At 38.3% G+C, this 20,949-nt stretch overlaps 1 protein-coding gene across 4 annotated transcripts in view; it reads left to right on the top strand.

Annotated features, from left to right (window-relative positions):
• Window positions 1-859: 859 nt before the first annotated feature.
• Window positions 860-20,949, top strand: part of CWF19L2 (CWF19 like cell cycle control factor 2) — a 176,249-nt gene continuing 156,159 nt past the window's right edge. For 2 of the 4 annotated variants that reach the window (XR_004053602.1, XM_030917958.1), the window contains exons 1-6: window positions 860-989; window positions 2,589-2,699; window positions 4,097-4,216; window positions 15,987-16,097; window positions 17,833-17,952; window positions 20,286-20,379. Coding sequence is in view for 3 of the 4 variants with exons in the window: in XM_030917958.1 (XP_030773818.1) it covers window positions 885-989; window positions 2,589-2,699; window positions 4,097-4,216; window positions 15,987-16,097; window positions 17,833-17,952; window positions 20,286-20,379 (661 nt within the window). In the remaining variant the exon portion in view is untranslated. Of the gene's footprint in view, window positions 990-1,717; window positions 1,856-2,588; window positions 2,700-4,096; window positions 4,217-15,986; window positions 16,098-17,832; window positions 17,953-20,285; window positions 20,380-20,949 lie in introns of all 4 variants that reach the window. The other 2 variants (XM_030917960.1, XM_030917959.1) reach the window with 2 other exon arrangements.

Here is a 20,949-nt window from a genome sequence, read left to right as displayed (position 1 = left end):
AGAAGGGGTTTCACCATGTTGGTCAGGCTGGTCTCGAACTCCCGACCTTAGGTGATCCGCCCGCCGTGGCCTCCCAAAGTGCTGGGATTACAGGTGTGAGCCACCACGCCCGGCCAAGCTTAGTGTCTTTCATTCTCAAAGCATTTCACTTTAGGATGTCTAATTCTTCCGAACTTAGAAGTTTTGTTTGGGTGATACATCCGTAAAACAAAACAAAGAAATCCCCACACAAATAAATAAGTAATTGTCCATCGTAATGAAAAATGCTTGGATGGGTAAGTATGAGTAAATAATATCAGGTCAGAGGAAGAAATATAATGTAAACTTCTAACAAGTAAGCACGGATAAATTGTGAAGTGCAATGCAAAATTCACGAGTGTTTCCTACATTAAATAAAACCCACCAAAACAAAACACTGAATTTTCAAAGCAATTCTGCCCTTCCTGCCCGCTTCCACTACGTTTCTGGCAGCCTCCCTTCATTCCATTCCTCCAGCACAGGGAAACGATGTTACGGCGACAAAGGGTACTTCGACAGAAAACTTTGGAGAGGTACCAACAACTTCCAGGAGCTTGCAACTTAGGCGATTTTAAGACGAAATCGGTGAGAAAGCTGTTAATATAGTGCAAAGTACATAATAAATGTATTCGGGCATTAATCCTGCTCACAGTCGAACCCAACACACGAAAGAATTAAACCCTCCACGATTCTTCGGGTCTTTAAAACCTGTGCTGCAGTAACCCTAACCCCAAGCGCCCTCAGATGTGCGCATGCCCCGTTGGTGGAGCAGTGCTCCTCCTTCCTCGGGTCCGGAAGTCCCGGTTTGTTTATTAAATTACGACCGTCGTAAACTAGAATTTCCTCTACAGCTTCTTAGCTTTACGATGGCAACAAGTATGGCGGCTGCTAGTGGCAGATTTGAAAGTGCGAAGACTATCGAAGAGCGGAAAGAACAGACCCGGAATGCCAGGGCCGAGGTGTTGTGCCAGGTATCTCTGTTTTGAGGCCTTTGTAGCTATTTAGCGTTGTGGGAGTTGAGGGTTCCGTTAAGCTAGCCCACCCACCTCTTCCCTCACCTCGTCAGTACTGAATCTCACCTTACTTTGGGTGAGATCTCCCTTTGCAATGCCGGTAAACCCTTTTGTAGCTACCGGTTTTTTAGATGTTCTGGCAGGTGCTAGATGCTCATTCTCTTTTCAGGGAGATCTGTCTTTTTTCCCCCAAGTTTCTTTACCTTTTAAGTTATCCATTCTTTATATTTCTATCGCTCGGACTGCACACTTTATAGGTCCCCTGCGGCTTTTAAGGACTCTGCCAGCATGTCTCGCAGCCTCAGTCATTGCTCCTGCTGTATCTGAAATGAAATTTTCCTTTTTCAGGAACAGATAAAAGTCACACTTGAATAGACTCAGTTTGACATTTCCTTCTCCTGTCTCTATTAGTATCAATTCCAGGCTTACTGTAAGCTCTTACCAATCCAAACAAAAGTTGACACGAATCTCAGTATATTTAGCCTCTCACAAAAGATCGCGAAACATTGTATTTCTCTCTAAACTTCGGATACATAGAGGTAACATACAAAGAATGGAGAAAGTAAACTGCTGAATTATCTGACAGTCTATTCAATATGTAAGAAATGTGGCAATGAAAGAGAAAAGTTGTAGTTGGAGAGCAAGAGAGAGTTCAGTGAGGGTTTTTTATTTATTTTTTATTTAAGTTGGAAGAGTTTTAAACCAGCTTAACTGCAAATGAGAAGGAGCCAGCAGAGAAGAGGGAGAGGAGACTCTAAAGAGAAAATGACTGCAGCCAGATTTTAAAGGGGAAGAGTGGGCGATTAATCTTGGATAGGTAAAATGTTGGTATTGTTTCCTAATTTCAACATATGTAATGTGTTTGTGTGTGTGTGTGTGTGTGTGTGTGTGTGTGTATATTTTCTCTTTGGTATTTCAAGCAGTTTTTGGAGGGAGTAAGGTTCGTAAGCTGAGATAAATCTTATAGTACAGGATATGCATATAATTTGAAAAGGATCAAACTTAGCTTTGGAATTACAGGGAAAGAAAGAGAGGGTAGGAATGATTTCCTAGGAAAAACTTGCTTTGTTTGAACTGTCATTGAAGAATGAATAAAAATTACCAGTATGATCTTTTTTTTCTACAAAGATGATTGTTCCTGAAGCATTTTGGGGGCTGAGTATTGGGGTACAGGCATTGCATATTGAAGACATGGAGGTCTAACTGTTGCAAAAGTGCAAGTGTAAGGCATGGGAATGGTGAAGGGAAAAGGGATTCCAAGTCATATTGAGGTAGGGAGCTTAGAGAGAGGGGAGGGCATGAACTCAGTCCCTCGATTCTCTCTGCTTGGTAACTCAAATCACTGGAGATTGGAAATGCAGAAGGAGAGATTTTTGCTTTGTTTTGTTTTTTAATGTTTTTTTCACACTGGAGAAGCAAATTCCTGGCAAGGAATAGACATTCATTCATGAGTGAATGTTTTTATATAAAAATGACAGAGGTTTTTGTTTTCCTTTTTTTGTGAAAAGCAGTTGGATCAATTGCCAGTTTGTCTTTTTTTTTTTTTTTTGGTTGTAGGCCAAAGCCAATTTTGAAAAAGAAGAAAGGCGTAAAGAACTTAAGCGACTTCGGGGTGAGGATACATGGATGCTACCTGATGTGAATGAGCGAATCGAACAATTCTCACAGGTGAATACTAACAGGTTTACTTGATGTAAGGGTATCTGTCCTTTTTTGCAGTTATTCAAGTTAATATTGGAGGAATAATTTTATAGAATGTTTTCATGAGTTACAGAATATCAATCACATAGTTGGCATTGCTGAATAGTTTCTTTGGCAGAAGGAAGATATTGTAATATTTTGGACATTATGACTCAAAATTTGTTGTTTGAGTTGGCTAGTAGAAGACTTAGCTTCAAATTTCTGGCCCACTATAGCAAGCTTATAGGCCTAAAAATTTATGCATTTTAAGCTTTATGTATTTATTTTATCTTGTTTTTTTAGGTCTCAAGTCTGTTTTCCTATAATTTAAAAAAAAATTTTTTAATTGACAAATAATTGTGTAAATTTATGGGGTACATGTGATGGTTTGATCTAGTGTATACATTATAGAAAGATTCAGTCAAGCTAATGAACACATCCATCACCTCATCAACTTATTTTTTTGTGGTAAGAACATTAAAAGTGTATTCTTCAATGGTTTTGAAATAGACAGTACATTATTATTCACTGTGGTCATCAGTAATAGATCACTAAAACTTATTTCTAGTGTCAGGAAAACTTTGTATCCTTTGATCAACATCTTCCCTTTCCCTATCCCTGCTCCTTCCCCTCGCCTCTTCCTATAATTTTAATTTGTGCTATCTTGTTATATTTTTTATGGCCTAATAGTCTTGTATAAAATGTTGGGGGGACCATAGAGGGATATTATATGTATATGTGTTTGTGTGTATATAGATGCATGTGTATACATGTTTGTGTATATATGTGTTCATTTGATTATATTTGTCACATAAATCTACAAATAAAGCCAAAATTTTCCCAGTATTTTTCTGGTAAGAAGTCTCAGTTATATGATTTATTGATAGTGCATATATTATAGAAGGTGTGTTAAGATTTCCTGAAATATTTTATTTATTTAGACATATTCTTGGTCTTATTTCATCAAAGATTTAAAGTTTTTTAGAATGTGGATTTTTTTCTCTCAAAATACATCTTTTTAAATTAAGATGAAATTAGGCTGGGCGCGGTGGCTCAAGCCTGTAATCCCAGCACTTTGGGAGGCCGAGACGGGTGGATCACGAGGTCAGGAGATCGAGACCATCCTGGCTAACACGGTGAAACCCCGTCTCTACTAAAAAAAATACAAAAAACTAGCCGGGCAAGGTGGCGGGCGCCTGTAGTCCCAGCTACTCGGGAGGCTGAGGCAGGAGAATGGCCTAAACCCGGGAGGCGGAACTTGCAGTGAGCTGAGATCTGGCCACTGCACTCCAGCCTGGGTGACAGAGCGAGACTCCGTCTCAAAAAAAAAAAAAAAAATTAAGATGAAATTAAATTCCTTTCTTGCCTGTTCAAAATGATTGTAGGAACACTCTGTGAAGAAAAAGAAGAAAAACAAGCATTCAAAAAAAGCAAAGAAAGAGAAGAGAAAAAAGAGCAAGAAACAGAAGTATGAAAAAAACAGTGAGTCATCTGATAGCTCATCAGTAAGTATGTACTAAAATTAAAGCAGCTATTTGAGAACATTGTATTTGAATGTATAACTTACGGGAACTTAAAATACAGGAAAACTTAACAAAGATATTGCTAGTTATGATATGAAAATATCTGGGAGACATCTACTTGGAGATGTCTAGGAAATATTGGAAATATTGATCTTGAATTTCAGAGAAAGGTTAAGAGGATAGGGTTGTGATTTGGGAATTATTGCTAAGCACAGCACTGGATCTTGCCCAAGGCCTGCAATAACAATTACCTGGCTACAGCCTGTGTTCACTCAAGGCCCTGGGGCTCTGCAATGAGCAGGTGGTGAAGCCAGCCAGGCCTGTGTCTTTCCCTTCAGGGTGGCAAGTTCCCCCAGGCCTGAAGTGGGTCCAGAGGTGCCATCAGGGACCCAGGTACTGGCGTCAAAAACCTTAGAAGTGTACCTGGTGTTCCATTGAACTGTGGCTGAGCTGGCATTCAACCCATGAATGGCAGTTCTTCCCACTCTTGCCTCCCCTTTTCACAGGCAGAGGGGGTAGCCATTGCCATAGACCCACAGGTAGTACTGGCAGGCTACCACTGATGTTCCCGTAAGGCCTGAGAACTCTTCATTCAGCTGCCTGGCCTGGGACTCAGCCTTCAGGGCAGTGGGTCCCCCCGGGCAGATCCAGAAATGCCATCCAAGAGCCAAGGCCTGGGGCTGGGGACCGCAAGATCCCTCTTGGTGTTCTACCACCCTATGGCTGAGCTGGTACCTAAGGTGCAAGACAAAGCCCCCTTTACTTTTCTCAAGCAGAAGGAGGCTCTCCCCATAGCCATCACAGCTGGGAATGTGCCGAGTCTCACCTGAATCCAGCAAGTCTCATGTTCACAGTGAAGGCCACAATGTAGTACTTGGTTATTGGTGCTGGTTATTCAGGGTCTCTTTAGTGGATGCCAGCTATGGCTGAGCTGGTATCTAAGATGCAAGACAGAGTCCTCTATTTACTCTTCTGTCTCCTCAAGCAGAAGGCCAGGGTCTTTTTTGGAGCTGCACGTTGTGCAGCCTGGGGTTGGGGGAGAGGTGGTGCAAACACTCCCTTAGCTACCCCAGTTGCCGCCCCCCCCGCCACCCGTCCATTTGCTTTGAGGCCAGTTTAGCACTGGGAGTCACCGAGGAATTCCACATCCTTGCTAGTACTTGGTAATGTCAGTCTTAGTAATTCTTAGCTATTCTACTGTGTGTTACCTCGTGTGGTATTTCCTTGAAGAACAAGGATGTAGAGCATCATTTTAAGTCCCCATAGGGCATTCTGTGTCTTCCTTTATGAAATCTGATTTATTAAATATTTTCTTTTTTGTTTTTCATCATTTTTTCTTAGTGCTTCTGGTATCCTAATTTTTGCACACCTGAAGATTGTGGTTTCTCCTGTGTTTATGCTATTATTAAATTTTTTATTTTTTTTATTTTTTTATTTTAGAGATAGAGCCTCACTGTGTTGCACAGATTGGAGTGCAGTGGTGCCATCATGGCTCACTGCAGCCTCAAACTCGTGGGCTCAAGCAGTCCTGCTGCCTTAGCAGCCCAATTAGCTAAGACTACAGATGTAGTATGAAAAGTTGTTTTTGTAGACATAGAATCTTATGATGTTGCCAAGGCTGGTCTCGAACTTCTGGGCTCTAGTGATCTCCTGCCTCAGCCTTCCAAAGTGCTGAGATTACAGGTGTGAACCACCATGCTTGGCCTTCTATTTTTTTTCCCTGGAAGTTTTATCGCTTTGGCTTTTTTGCTTATTTATAATCCATTAATATTTTTTATTTATGTTATGTAGTGTCAGTTTATTTTTTTCCCACATGGATTTCCAGTTTTTCTAGCATCATTTGTTGAAAAGGCTGAATTTTCCCTATTGGAAGGAATTTTGGGAGATAGATATGTTAAAATATTCTTTCAATCCGTTATGCACATGGTACATCTCTCTATCCATTTATGTCTTCTTTGATTTTTCTCACAATGTTCTGAAATTTTTAGTGTAGAGGTCTTACATTTCGTTTGTTATATTTTTTTCCATTTTGTTTTCTGGAAGTGCTATTGTAAATGGAATTTTAAAATAAATGTGTTTACAGCTAGTGTATAATTATAGAAGTGATTTTGAAACAGGGTCAGAAAAAAAAGAAAAATGAAAAAAACTGCTTTTGATGTATTTACCTTGTGTCTTGTCACCTTGTTAATATTACTAATACTAGTGTTAGCAGCTTTTTTAGATTTCTTAGGATTTCTAGGTAAATGGTATGTCATGTATGAAGAATACTTTTACTTTTTTCTTTTCAATCTCTGTGCCTGTTTTATTTGTTAATTTTTGTTGCCTTATTTCAGTAGCTAGGACTTAAAAATAGTGTTGAATGGAAGTGGTGAGAGTGGACATGATTGCCTTGTTCCTTATCTTAGGTGGAAAGCATTCAGGTTTTTACATTTAAGCATGATGTCTGCTGTGGGACTTTCATGTATGCCCTTTCAGATTAAGGAAATGCCATTCTATTTCTAGTTTTCTCAGAGTTTGTATCTTGAATGAGTATTGAATTTGGTAAGTGCTTTTTTTGCATTTGTAAGTATTAAAGTTTGCCAGTGAAACTGTTTGGTCCTGGAGTTTCTTTGTGGAATGGGTTTAACCACAGAGTTAATTCCTTTAATAGGTGTGTTAAATGTTTTCTGTCTATTCTTTTTTTTTTTTTTTTTTTTTGGAGACGGAGTCTCGCTCTGTCGCCCAGGCTGGAGTGCAGTGGCCCGATCTAGGCTCACTGCAAGCTCCGCCTCCTGGGTTTACGCCATTCTCCTGCCTCAGCCTCCTGAGTAGCTGGGACTACAGGCGCCCGCCACCTTGCCCGGCTAGTTTTTTGTATTTTTTAGTAGAGACAGGGTTTCACCGTGTTAGCCAGGATGGTCTCGATCTCCTTACCTCGTGATCTGCCCGTCTTGGCCTCCCAAAGTGCTGGGATTACAGGCTTGAGCCACCGCGCCTGGCCTTCTGTTTATTCTTGAGTTAGTTTTAGTAATTTCGGTTTTTCTGGAAATTTATTCCATAGAAATTGTCGAATTTATTGTCATAAAGTTGTTTGTAATATTTCCTTTGTTCTTTTAATGTTTACAGAATCCACAGTGACATCCCCTGTTTCATTACTGATTTTGGTAATTTCTATTTTCTCTGTTTCCTCCATCAGTCTGTCTTGAGGCTTATCAGTTCTATTAATCTTTATTTATTACCTTTTAGTTTCCTTGAATTTTCTCTGGTTATGTTTTCTATTTCATTGATTTAAACTATATTTATTCTTTGTGAATACTCATTTTGTGTTTAATTTGCTCTTTTTTTTTTCTAACTTTCTAAGATGAATGCATCGCCATTAATTCGAAATCTTCTTTTCTAATGTGTGTTTATTTTATGAATTTTTCTCTTAGCATTGTTGTATCTCTGTGTAACTTTGATGTTATATTTTCATTGCTGTCCCATCCAAAATATTTTTTACTTCACTTTTTCTTACTCATGGATATATATGAGTTTTTAAACTTCCAGATATTTGATTTTACTAGTCTTCTTTTGGGTTATTGACTTTGAATTTAATTATTTTATTATACTCTGTATAATTTCAGTTTTCAAAAAGTTTTTGAGACATTTTATTTTCTAGCCTATTATCTTTCTTGGTGAAAATTCCATGTGTATTTGAAATGAGTATGTATTCTGCCGTTGTTAGGTATAGTGTTTTATAAATGTCAATTAGGAAAAGTTGATTTATAGTAGTAAGTTTAGTGTTAATGATTTTCTGTTCACCTGTTCAGTTAGTTACTGAGAAAATAGTATTGAAATCTCTTAATTGTTTTGTGGATTTTACCTATTTCTGCTTTCAGTTTTGTCAATTTTTGCCTTACGTATTTTGAAGCTTTATTAGGTACATAGACGGCTCCTTGACGAATTGACTATTGTTATGAGGTTTTCCTCTATCTTTGGTAATACTCTTATCTGAAGTCTGTGGTGTCTCATATTAATAAAGCCTCTTCAGTTTTCTTTCTTTGTGTGTTTTCATCGTCTTTTCAAAATTCTTTTAGTTTTAATGTATCTTTTTTATATATTGAAAGTGTATTTCTTGTAAGCAGTGTATAATTGAGTCTTGCTTTTTTTAGCTAGCCTATCAATTTCTTCTTTTTTATTTTATTGATTGATTAACAGAGTCTTGGTTTGTTGCCCAGGCTGGAGTGCAATAGATCACTGCAGCTTCAACCCCTCAGGCTCAGGTGACCCTCCCACCTCAGCCTCGTGAAAGCTGGGACTACAGGGGTGCACTACAATGTCCGGAATATGAGTTTTAAGTATATATGAGTTTTAACATTTCCAGATATTTGTGGATTTTATTAGGTTTTTTTGGTTATTGACTTTGGATTTCATTATTATTTTGTTATACTCTGTATAATTTCAGTTTTTAAAATGTTTTTGAGACATTTTATATTTTAGCCTATGATCTATATATATTTTGTAGAGAGATGGTTTTGCCATGTTACCCAGGCTGGTCTCAAAGTCTTGGTCTTAAGCAATCCTCCCACCTTGGACTCCCAAAGTGCTGGGATTACAAATGTGAGCCACTGCACCTGGCCTTTTTTTTTTTTTTTTTGAGATGGAGTCTCACATTGTCACCCAGGCTGAAGTGCAGTGGTGCAGTCTTGGCTCACAGCTCTTAGTTTTCAATTAGGTGTTTTTTGTGCTCTCTAATCTGGTAGCTGTATATGGCTTTTAAATTTTTAATTGAAATTCATTAAAATTCTATCAGCCGAATTTATGTGGCTACTATATTGGACAGTATAGGTATAGAAAAATTCTGTTGAATAGTACTGGTTTGGATTGTTTATGTTTAATGTAATAATTGATATGGATGAGTTTAAGTCTACCATCTTGTTATTCCATATCTATTTTTTGTTTGTTCTTTTTTCCTTTGTTCCTTCCTTTTCCTGCCTTCTTTTGGATTAAGTGTTTTTTAGCATTCCATTTCATCTCTGCTATAGGCTTACTAGGTATACCTTATTTATTTTTAATGACTGCTTTAAGTCTTATGCATATTTTAACTTACCATACTCGACTTTCAAATAATATATAATTTTGCTTTTATAATTAGACCTTCTCCAAAATATATTCCATTTTCTCCTACCATATTTTTTGCTATTGTTGTCATATATTTTACTTCTACATTTGTTATAAACTCACATTGTTTGTAATTTTTAATGTCATTCTTTTTATTTTTACTTTAGTCAGTTATCTTTTAAATAAGTTACACACATGAAAAAAGTCTTTTATATTTATCCACAGATTTATCATCTCTGATACTCTTTATTATTTTATGTAGGTCTGAATTTCTGTCTAATACCATTTTCCTTTTATCTGTAGAACTTCCATTAATGTGTATTATAATATAGATTTGCAGACATTGAATTCTCTCAGCTTTTGTTTGAAGATTTCTTTTATTTCATCTCCATTCTTTATTTTTTTCTTTTACCACAAACTCAGAAGTTCTTACTAGCAATCTTCATTTTTCAGATACTTTGCTAGACACAGAATTTTAAGTTTATGGTGTTGTCTTTTTTTTTTTTTTTTTTTTTTTTTTTGCACTGTAAAATGTCATCCCATTGTCTTCTGGTTTGGATTGTACGTATTGAGAATTCTGTAGTCATTTTAATCTTTTTTTCTCTGTATATAATGTGCCTTTTTATTCTGGATGCTTTTAGGGCTTTTTTTCCATCATTATTTTTCAGTGACTCAATTGTGGTATGTCTTGGTGTTGATTTCTTTGTGTTTATTCTGCTGTCTTAGTTCATTTGCGCTGCTATTCCAAAACAAACTGGGTGGATTGTAAGTGACAGAAACTTACGTCTCACAGTTTGGGAGGCTAGAAAGTCTAAGATCAAGGTGCTGGCAGATTTTGTGTCTGTTGAGGGTTCAGTTCCCTGAGATGGCTGTCTTCTCAGTCTAACCTCATATGGCAGAAGGGATTGCTCTTGGGCTATGTTTTATAAGGGCACTAATCCCATTCCCAGTCATCTCCCAAAAGCCCTACCTCCTACTGTCATCGTCTTGGAGGTCAGGATCTCAACATAAGAATTTGGTGGGGGACACAAACATTCAGAGTGTAGCATCTGCCTTAGGTTCATTGTGCTGCTTTGATTTGTGAGTTTATAGTTTCCATCAAATGTGAAACTTTCAGGCTATTTTTTCCGAAGTGTTTTTTTCTGTTCCCTCTCATTTTGGTAGTCTCCTTAAAATAATGTCTCACAGGTTGATGAACCTGTGTTCACTTTCTTTTTAGCCTTTTTCCTTTCTATGCTTTGGGTTGGGTGTATTTTATTGCTATATCATGAGCTTCAGGTTCACTGGGCTGTTTTTTTTTTTTTTTTTTTTGAGATGGAGTCTCGCTCTGTTGCCAGGCTGGAGTATAGTGGCGCGATCTCAGCTCACTGCAACCTCCACGTCCTGGGTTGAAGCGATTCTCGTCCCTCAGCCTCCCAAGTAGCTGGGATTACAGGTGCCCGCCACCACGCCCAGCTAATTTTTTGTATTTTTAGTAGAGACGGGGTTTCACCATGTTGACCAGGATGGTCTCCATCTTCTGATCTTGTGATCTGCCTGCCTCAGCCTCCCAGAGTGCTGGGATTACAGATGTGAGCCACTGTGCCTGGCCCACTGGCCTTTTCTTTTGCTGTGTCTAGCTTACTGTTATCGCTATCCAGTGACATTTTCATTTCAGGTACTGTTATTTTATCTTTTTTTGTCATTAGAAGTTTCGTTTGGATCTTTTTAATGTTTTTCAGTTTATCTCCTCATTATGTTTACATTTTCCCTTTCCTGAACATATTTATGATAGCTGTGTTAAAGTCTTGGTTTGCTATTTTATTCTCTCTTGTTTTTTCCTGTTCTGTTTCAATTATCTCTTCAATCATTTCAAGAGAATGATTTTTCTCTTGAATATGGGTCACATTTGCTTGCTTCTTTGAATGTCTAGTAACTTTTAATTGGATGCTGAACCTTATGAAAGTTACATTGTGACTGCTGAATTTTGTTGACCTCTTTAGAGGGTATTGAGTTTTCTTTTGGCAGACAGTTAATTACTTGTGAATTAGCTTAATCCTTTTCAAGGCTTGTTTTTAAGTTTTGTTCATATGCATCTAGAATAGCTTTACTCTAGGGCTGGTTTAACCTTTCTACTAAGGCATGACTCTTGTGGGTTCGCTGCTGATTGTCATGGATGTTCAGTGAGGTTTCTTTATTCTGGATGGTAGGAACTAGAATGTCTTCAAGCCCTTTGTGAGCTCTGGGGATTCTTCTGCTTACAGCTCTTTGGTAATTGTTTTTTCCATGGTAATTTTTCTTTGCCTGACCTTGTGGACTCTCATCCTCAGCATGTTCAGCTTGGTCTTTCTTTAAAGACTCCACGCGTCCTTCAAGTAGATTTCTGGCACTCTTTCTCTGTGTCGCTTCCCAACTGTACTTTGTCTCAGCCTTCACAAAGTTCAAATTCTGTTTCCTTGGCTCAGTGATGTTTTCATGTTCTGCTTGGGTTACCCCACTATGCCACAGTCTAGAATGTGCCTTTAGACAAAAAGCTGTAACGATTGTAGTGTTCATTTTTATTCCAATTTGTATATATTTCTAGTCTGATGCCATTTACTTTGTCATAGACAGAAGCAGAAGTCCTCACGGTCCCTTGGTTTTTGCTGGTAGCACTTTCCTGTCTTAGTTCCACCTTCTAGGTTTTGACCACAAGATAGAATTAGGGGTGTGGTTAATTCTGAAGGCTGCACAAGAGAAGGAGAGCCCTGAAGGCTATGTTAGGTCAGGAGGTGTATTAAGCTTGATTGTTAATGAGTTCAAGGTAAAATGGAGATAGAAGCTAAAATTAGCAAGAGAACTGAAGTCGTAGCATGGGGAGCATTAATTTTGCTGAAGTGGTAAGGTGAGTGAGTGCATAATTATGAAAATGACTATAGGTTGCTGCTTAAAGTTTCTGACTAGTGCTATTGAAAGAGTAGAAAAAGGCATTTCATTTAATTTCAGCTTGCATTTATCAAATGCTTATTATTTGCCAGACACTGTTCTGGACATGGGGAATATAAAGACATTTTTTTTTAAACCTTTGGGAAACTCATTTCCTAATTGGATAAATAGATACATAATGTTAATAATGTGATTTTATAGTAGATTTTGTAGAAGATGATGATGGCTTTATTTTCTGTTGTTACTGAGTTTAGCATGCCATGCAACATGATGCCATGGTAGTAGAGGGTATTAAGAGGGATTTCATTTGCTAACTTGTTGACAAAATGATGCTTGAATTGAGACTGGATAGATTAGTAAGCATTAGGCAAATAAAGGTGTGCTTGGCATTTCATGCATAAGGAATTGTGAGAGCAGGGACATGGAAGTATGAAATAATATGAATGTGAGTATGTGTGTATGTATGTAAATATAACTATAAGCAATTTGATAGTACTAAATTATAAAACAAGAGGAGGGGGTGAATGGAGATGAAACTGTAAGAATTGATAGGGCCTTGTAAAACAAGAGCTTTGACTTTATTCGGTAGGGAATGTATCATCTAATTAGGTTCAGCTGCATTTATTAGAAAATCTCAGAATAGCCATTGATTATACAATATAGAAGTTCATTTTTCTCTTATATGAAATAAGTCAGGTAGAAAGTCTAGGGCTGGTATGGTCTTCTGGAACCCAGGCTTCTGTTGTCTTGCTTTTCCATCATCCTTATAATATTACCTCTTAGTTCAGATAACAGGAAAGAGGATGCTCTTTTTTTCTTAACTTGACTTCCAGAAAGTCCCATAAAATACTTTTGTTTACATCTAAATGGACACTTGATCATAAGGCTTTACTTTCTAGCATGGGAAGTATATTACTTCTCCAAATAAAATGAGATTCTCTTGGTAGGAAAGAAGAGGAATAACTAGCAGTCTTTGTGCTGGAAAACCCTGGAAGAGAAGTACAGTGGTCAGATGTTCCCTTTATATTACTCCAAACGTATTTGGGGTCAGGGGTTGGAGAAAGAAGGGGAGCAGGAAAGACTGGAGTCCAGAAGACTAATTTGGTCTCCTGGAATCAATTGTCTAGGTGAGAGATGAGATCTGATCTAGGGCTGCTACTTTAAGGATCAAAGAAGAGAATATTGGTTTGGTATTTTGGTTGCAGGTAACAGAAATTAAATTTAAACTGGCTTTTGCAAAAAGGAGGGTTTATTATGAGAGTACAAAATTCTCATAGGACATATAGATGCAGGAATGCAGCTAGGCTTCAAGAATAGCTGGAATTAGAATTGGGAATGGTTTTTGCAATTTTCTTGCCGTTTTTCATTTCCCCTACCCTGAGTTCTAGTTTAAAAATTTTTTTTTGCTGATTTCTATTTCTCATGACCGAAATGGCCTCTTCCAGTGCCTTTCCAGTTCTTAGTTTTAGATGAGCCCATTCTGACCTGATTTCAGATTCCTGAGGAATGGCTCAGGTTGATATGAATCGGGTCGGGTACCTACCTTTGAACTAATCAGTAGTGGCCAGGGATAGAGGTAGGCTTCTGTGGTAATCATGTATTCACTGTATGGTATATTTGATAAATATTTTGGAAATGAAAATGGTAGGCTTGAATGTGTGAGGTAACATGATCCTGAGTTTCTGACTTGGTTAAGTGGGTGGTTGTTCCAGATAACTCAGTTCAGTAATATACAAGGAGGAGTAGATTTTGTAGAGGAAGATGATGGCTTTATTTTCTCTTCTTACTGAGTTTAGCATGCCTTCCAACTACAGTAGATAATTAGTCAGTGAAACTTTGGTTAGACAAATTTGAAAGATATCAGCACAATTGATTGTAGTTCAGGCCATCAGAATGGATTTAACGACCCGAAGAGAATGTTTAGAGATTAAAAAATCTCATGGGCAAAGAATGGAACCCCAAATAACATGGATATTTAAGGGCTGAGCAAAGGAGGAAGAGTTCATGAAGGAAATGGAGAAGAAACAAAGAGTGGGAGAGCTGAGAGGTGTCATGGAAGGCAGGAAAGTGAGTCATCAACAGAGTTGTATTGAGCAGAGAGGTCTAGAGAGCTGAAGACTGAAATGTTTTGTGGCATTTGGCACAGTGGAAGCCATTGGTGAGTTTGGAGATGTTTCAGTAGATTCATGGGGACAGTAGATATATTGTACGGTTTTGAGAAAATGTATGACAGTGAGAGTGTGAAGGCAGTGCATGTAGACTACTCTTTCAAGAAATTCATCTTAGAATGGAAGCTGGAAGATTAATTCCTGCTAGAGGAGGAATATATAGGGTCAAGGAAGGTCCCTCTTCCCTCCTTAAAAAAAAAAAAAGGATGGGAAATGCTTGTGCATATTTCTAGGCCATTAGGGGTCTTTGGTTGATGCCGTGAGAGGAGAAGATAATTGATGGAGTAAGGTCCTGGAGGAACAGAAAGAGTTGGTATCAAAATCTTTAGAGCAGGATCTGCCTTAAACGGGAGGAGTTAACCGGAAATAAGGATAGGCACAGCCATAAATGTTTTGGGGGTGGGTAGGAAGATAAGGTGGCCCCAGTTTTCTTGATGAGGTAAGAGAAGACATCATTTGCTGAGAATATGGGAATTGGTATAAAGCTCCAGGAGGGTGTTGAAGAAGATAGTTATCTGCAGTTTTAGATCAAAGGAAATCTCAAAATGTGAAACTTAGGGGCAAACAGCAAACTCATTTACCTGGGTGTTGTTTCCCCTGTTCTAGTGAAGCAGAGATGTGAGTAACTACTTGATGGTGGTAGTCTCTGAAGCTCTGCGCTGAAGTGTGTTACCTACTTGGCAGTTCCCATTTTTGTTTTTGTTTTTTGCCTTATCTTGGCTTGATAATAAATGGATAAGAAAATAAAAATAATTTGGTTGGCCGGGCGCGGTGGCTCAAGCCTGTAATCCCAGCACTTTGGGAGGCCGAGACGGGCGGATCACGAGGTCAGGAGATCGAGACCATCCTGGCTAACATGGTGAAACCCCGTCTCTACTAAAAATACAAAAAAACTAGCCGGGCGAGGTGGCGGGCGCCTGTAGTCCCAGCTACTCAGGAGGCTGAGGCAGGAGAATGGCGTGAACCCGGGAGGCGGAGCTTGCAGTGAGCGGAGATTGAGCCACTGCACTCCAGTCTGGGCGACAGAGCGAGACTCCGCCTCAAAAAAAAAAAAAAAAAAAAAAAAAAAAAAAAAATAATAATAATTTGGTTGTGTTTTGTGGGTTTAACTCAAGCTAGTGGGTTTATATGCTTTTTTTCTTTAAAATTTCTTTCTTTTTTTTTTTTTTTTTTGAGACGGAATCTTTGTGGCCCAGGCTGGAGTGCAGTGGCACGATCTCAGCTCACGGCAACCTCCGCCTCCTGGGTTCAGGTGATTCTCCTGCCTCAGCCTCCTGAGTATCTGGGATTACAGGCATGCGCCACCATGCTTGGCTAACTTTTTTGTATTTTTAGTAGCGATGGGTTTCACCATGTTGGCTAGGCTGGTCTTGTACTCCTGACCTCAAGTAATACGCCTGCCTCAGCCTCTCAAAGTGCTGAGATAACAGGTGTGAGCCACTGCACCTGGCTCTTTAAAATTTCAATGTCATTTTGTAAAGGGGAAATACAGTGTAAGAATTTTTTTCTAGGATGTTGAATTTCTACCACTTAACAGCACAGAATTTTTATATCAAAGTATGCAAATTTGAGATTTTCACTTACATGCTAAATGTTCTTAGAGCTCTGAAGATGAGTGGGTTGAGGCTGTTCCATCCCAGACTCCTGACAAGGAAAGGGCCTGGAAAGTGAAAGATGAAAAGTCAGAAAAAGATGACACCCAAATTATCAAGGTAAGCAAGCCACTTGATTCCTTTTCCCTTTTCCTTTTCCCTTTCCTTTCCCTTTTCCCCTTTCCTTTCCCCTTTCCCCTTTCCTTTCCTTTCCTTTCCCCTTTCCTTTCCCCTTTCCCTTTCCTTTCCTTTCCTTTCCTTTCCTTTCCTTTCCTTTCCTTTCCTTTCCTTCTCTTTCCCCTTTCCTTTCCTTTCCTCTTTCCTTTCCTCTTTCCTTTTCTTTCCTTTCCTCTTTCCTTTCCTTTCCCTCTTTCCTCCTTTCCTTTCCTCTTTCCTTTCCCCCCTTTCCTTTTCCCCTTTCCTTTCCTTTCCCCTTTCCTTTCCTTCCTTTCCTTTCCTTTCCCCTCTTCCTTTCCCTCTTTCCCCCCTTTCCTTTCCTTTCCTTTCCCTTTCCCTTTTTTTCCTTTCCTCCTCTTTTTTCCCCTCCCCTTTCTTTCCTCTTCCTTTTCCTTTCCTTTCCTTCCTCCCTTCTTTCCTTCTTCCTTTCCTTTCCTTTCCTTTCCTTTCCTTTCCTTCCTTTCCTTTCCTCTTTCCTTTCCTCTTTCCTTTCCTTTCCTCTTTCCTTTCCTTTCCTTTCCTCTTTCCTTTCCTCTTTCCTTAGCTTTCCTCTTTCCTTAACTTTCCTTCCCTCTCCCTCTCTCCCTCTCTCCCTCTTTCCCTGTCTCCCTGTTTACCTGTCTCCCTTTCTCCCTTCCTATTTTAGAGACAGGGTCTCACTCTGTTGCCCAGGCTGGGCTGCAGTGGCACAATCAGAGCTCTCCACAGCCTCAACCTCCCAGGCTCAAGTAATCCTCCCACCTCGACCTCCCTGGTAGCTAGGTCCACAAGTGTGTGCCACCACTCCTGGCTAATTTTTTATTTTGTGTAGAGATGGGGGGTCTCCCTTTGTTCCTAGACTGGTCTCGAACTCCTGTCAAGCAGTCCTCCCACCTCAGCCTCCCAAAGTGCTAGCATTAGAGATGTGAGCCACCACACCTAGCATACCACTTGATTTTAAAGAAAGAAGTATCAACTTTTGAGAATAAATGAATATGAAAATGAAAGATGATTCAAATTTCTTCAGGAGAACAATTAGACTTTGAAAACAATATACTTTATGAATAATTTTGGCAGTAATGCTGTTTGCTGAATGTTTAGAACCCCCTTTCCCTTCTGCTGTGAGAAAGTCAGTGCTCCTCTCTATTCTTGTACTTTAGAGTCTTTCATGCTTTTGATTGTTGATAAGAAGTGGCACTTTCCCCTTATATCTCTGAAGCCTTATAGTGTTATCTCTGTCTGACCCTTCTATAGTGAGTAGAGTTCCATCACAGTTTTTCTTTCCCTTCACCTCATGCCTTAATTTTCTTAACAATACTTAACAGTTGAATAGTTCACAAATTTTGGGTTGTAGTTCATCTGCCTAAGGAAGAATGTAATTTGTCCACTGTTAGCCACAGGTGAAGGAAGAAAGGTGAACAGGAACTAAGTTTGATTGCTGTGTGCCAGGCCTTGGTTGGATGCTTTAGATCTGTTATCTTGTTTACTCTTTAAAACAATCCTGAAAGGTAGGGATTTTATACCTTTTTATAGAGGAGAGACTAAAGTATAGAGAGATTAAGAAACTTGCTTCAAGTTACATAGGCATGTAGGACTTGATTCAGATTTGATTGCCTCCAAAATCCCTGCCCTTATTACCAAGTGTTTATTAAATTCTAATCAGTTCAGATTGAAATGGCTGCCCGTTTTTTTTTAACAGAGGGATGAGTGGATGACTGTTGATTTTATGTGTGTTAAAACTGTGTCGTCATCATCACTCAAAGCTGAAAAGGAAACTATGAGGAAAATAGAGCAAGAGAAAACCCAAGCACTTAAACAGGTAAGAGAATATTTGAAATGCTTTAACTTTCTAATTTCCCTTTAATAAACTTGTAAGACATTTATATAAATGCAGTTTAACTTGTAAAATAATATTTTATTTTTTATAGTGTTTAATACAATTAGAAGAACTATGAAATAATATCAGTTTAAGAAAAATAAATTTCCTATAGGAAGTGAGTTTAAAGGTTTACTAGATTTATACATCTAGGGCATATATCAAGTTGAGTGAACATTGAATTTAGGTTAATGTCATTAAATTGAAAGTGAACGTATTCAACTTTTGTTTCAGTGTACAAACTGAATTAGATATCATAAAAATACTTCCGTTTCAAGACATCTAGAAATTCTGGTGGATAAAGTGTAAAATAAGCATGCTTATTTTATACTTTATGGTTGTCACCTTGCTTGTAAGGAAGCAATAGGAAATCTGTAGAGACCAAAAAATGAGGCAAAAGCATGAATTCAGAGAAGTAAGGAAGTGCCGAAGCTGATGACTTTCCTAGGGGCATCATACAATCCTGGTAATCTGGAATTGCAATTTATACTGTACCAGGAGCATATGTTTCTTTTCCAGTACTCAATATCTGTAATTGTCAAACTTTATTTTTTTATCAGCCTAATAAATGGGCAAGAAATGGTATTTCATTGTTTTTGAATGCATTTATCTGATTGCTATCAGAGAGGTCTTTTCATGTTTTTTGGTCATTCAGATTTCTTATACTGTGAGCTGCTCATTTATGTTTTTTGCTTACTTTTCAACTAGGGTTGTTTGTCTTTTTCTAACTGATTTATAGAAGTTCTTTATGTTTTCAATCCTTTGTCTTTTGTACGTTTTCAGATAGTATCTCATAATTTGTTTAGCCTCTTGTCAATTGTCCTCCTCAGTATGCAATTCTAGCCTTTTTTGTCCTGTTGAACATCTTATGTGTATGTTTTTGAGAGTCTAAGACCATTGGAAGAAATTCCTTGACTATAGATAATGAAAGATTTTGTGGTAAACTAACAAGGGAGGTGACAGAACCCTTTTTGATACAAACTAAGAAATCAAATCCTTATGGTTTTGCATATCCCTTTAGGTTAACCTTTAACTTAAATTTTGTCCTTTGAAGGTTCTTTACTTTTTCGTCAGCTCATGGATGCATTTAAAAAAGCCCTTTTAAAAACAAATTTTACACAGCATTTTAATTTTCAGTAGTATATTGTATTCCTGGAAGCTAAAGTTGCTGACATTTAGCTCGCTCCATTTCTTGCCATCCTCTTGCCATTATTACTTCTTGTAGGAAGGATTTTCTAACCCCCTACTCCCCAGGGTGAACTTAGGTATCATTAGTATGTAGTTCTTTAGCACCCTTTACTTTGATCTCACTTACCTATATTTATGTTGCTTGATTGTCTTTCCCCCTTCTCTAGACCATAATTTATTTAATGGCGAGGACCATGGCCACCTTACACATTACAGTCCCAGTGCCTGGCATTGTGCTTAGAACACAGGAGGCACTTGCATTGTGATTAGGCTACTATCATCTCTTGCCTGGATTATTGCCACAACCTTCTGACTGGACTTGTGCCTCTAATCTTGTTCTCCAGACTTCCCTCCATGCTGAGAGCCCAGTTTGCTCTTTTTGTTATAAAGCTGATCACGTTCATGAGTCTCTTTTGGCCCCAGCATGAAACCCTCACAGCAGTTCAGAATGGCTCACATGGCCCAGTCCCTGATTGTTCTATAACATAATCTCTTGTCATTTGTCACTCATAGTTCTAAGTTTTAGCCAGTTAGAATTACTTTAAGTTTGCTGAAAGTGCTGCACTTTCTCTGTTGTTTTAAGAACACGCTGCTATTCTTTCTACCTGGAACATCTTTATGTTCCCTCCCCCCACAAAAAAAGAAAATGCAGTTAATTTCTGCTCGTCCTTAGACCTAAGACTGCACGTATTACTTCCTATAGGAAGTTTTTGATCCTTCAGTGTGAGAGGGATTTGAATTCTTTGTGCATCCTCAGTACTGTATATTTCTGTCTTCAAAGCACATGTCTGTTTTTATTGCCTGTATTCCATACTATAGTAAAAGCTAGCAAGGGCTGACCAGGATTTTTGATAGTTAAATCTTCTACAACTAGCACAATTTTGAGATATAGTAGGCAGTAAATAAAAACATTGAATGAATGTGAATTTAGACATTTCCTGTAAGTTACAGAACATCATGTCTTAAGAATGTTTTAAATGATTTGTCCAGGGTTATGACTGTTAACTGGGTCTCAGATTCATTATTTGTTAATTTTTAATAATTTGTTAATTTTTTGAAATTTCACCTCTGAAAATAATTTGTTCTAGTCCAAACTGATGGAAAGAGAATTGAATCCGTACTGGAAGGATGGTGGGACAGGTCTCCCACCCGAAGACTGTAGTGTGTCATCGATTACTAAAGGTATTTCTACGTTTTGATTATAGACACACAGGGTTTTTTTTTTTTTTTTTTTTTTTTGAGACAGAATCTCGCTCTGTCACCCAGGGAATACAGTGGCACAGTCACGGCTCACTGCAGCCTCCACCTCCCACTCAAGTGATCCTCCCACCTCAGCCTCCCAAGTAGCTGGGACTACAGGTGCACGTCACCACTCCCAGATCATTTTTTGTATTTTTTGTAGAGATGAGGTTTCACCATGTTGCCCAGACTAGTCTTGAACTCCTGGACTTAAACGTTGACCTAACCACCTTGGCCTCCCAAAGTGCAAGGATTACAGGCGTGAGCTACTGCACCCAGCCTCAGGCATTTCTTTGATATTATAATGAGTTTACATATGAGAAAGCATTGATGAAAATTTGCAGTCTTTGGAAGCCTAATTTAAATTATTAGTACTTTGGAAGATTGTCTTAATTATGTATTTGGGAGCAAGTTAATTAAATACATAGTTTTGTACTTGAAAATATTCTCATATATGAGTTTCTACTTAAAATGGATTAATATAAAGTATGATTCTGCGAGTACATAATAATG

Source organism: Rhinopithecus roxellana, chromosome 15, assembly GCF_007565055.1.
Source record: "Rhinopithecus roxellana isolate Shanxi Qingling chromosome 15, ASM756505v1, whole genome shotgun sequence".
NCBI classification, from domain to species: domain Eukaryota; kingdom Metazoa; phylum Chordata; class Mammalia; order Primates; family Cercopithecidae; genus Rhinopithecus; species Rhinopithecus roxellana.
The sequence above is the reverse complement of the archived record's forward strand: the minus strand, read 5'-3'. Positions and strand labels throughout refer to the sequence as shown.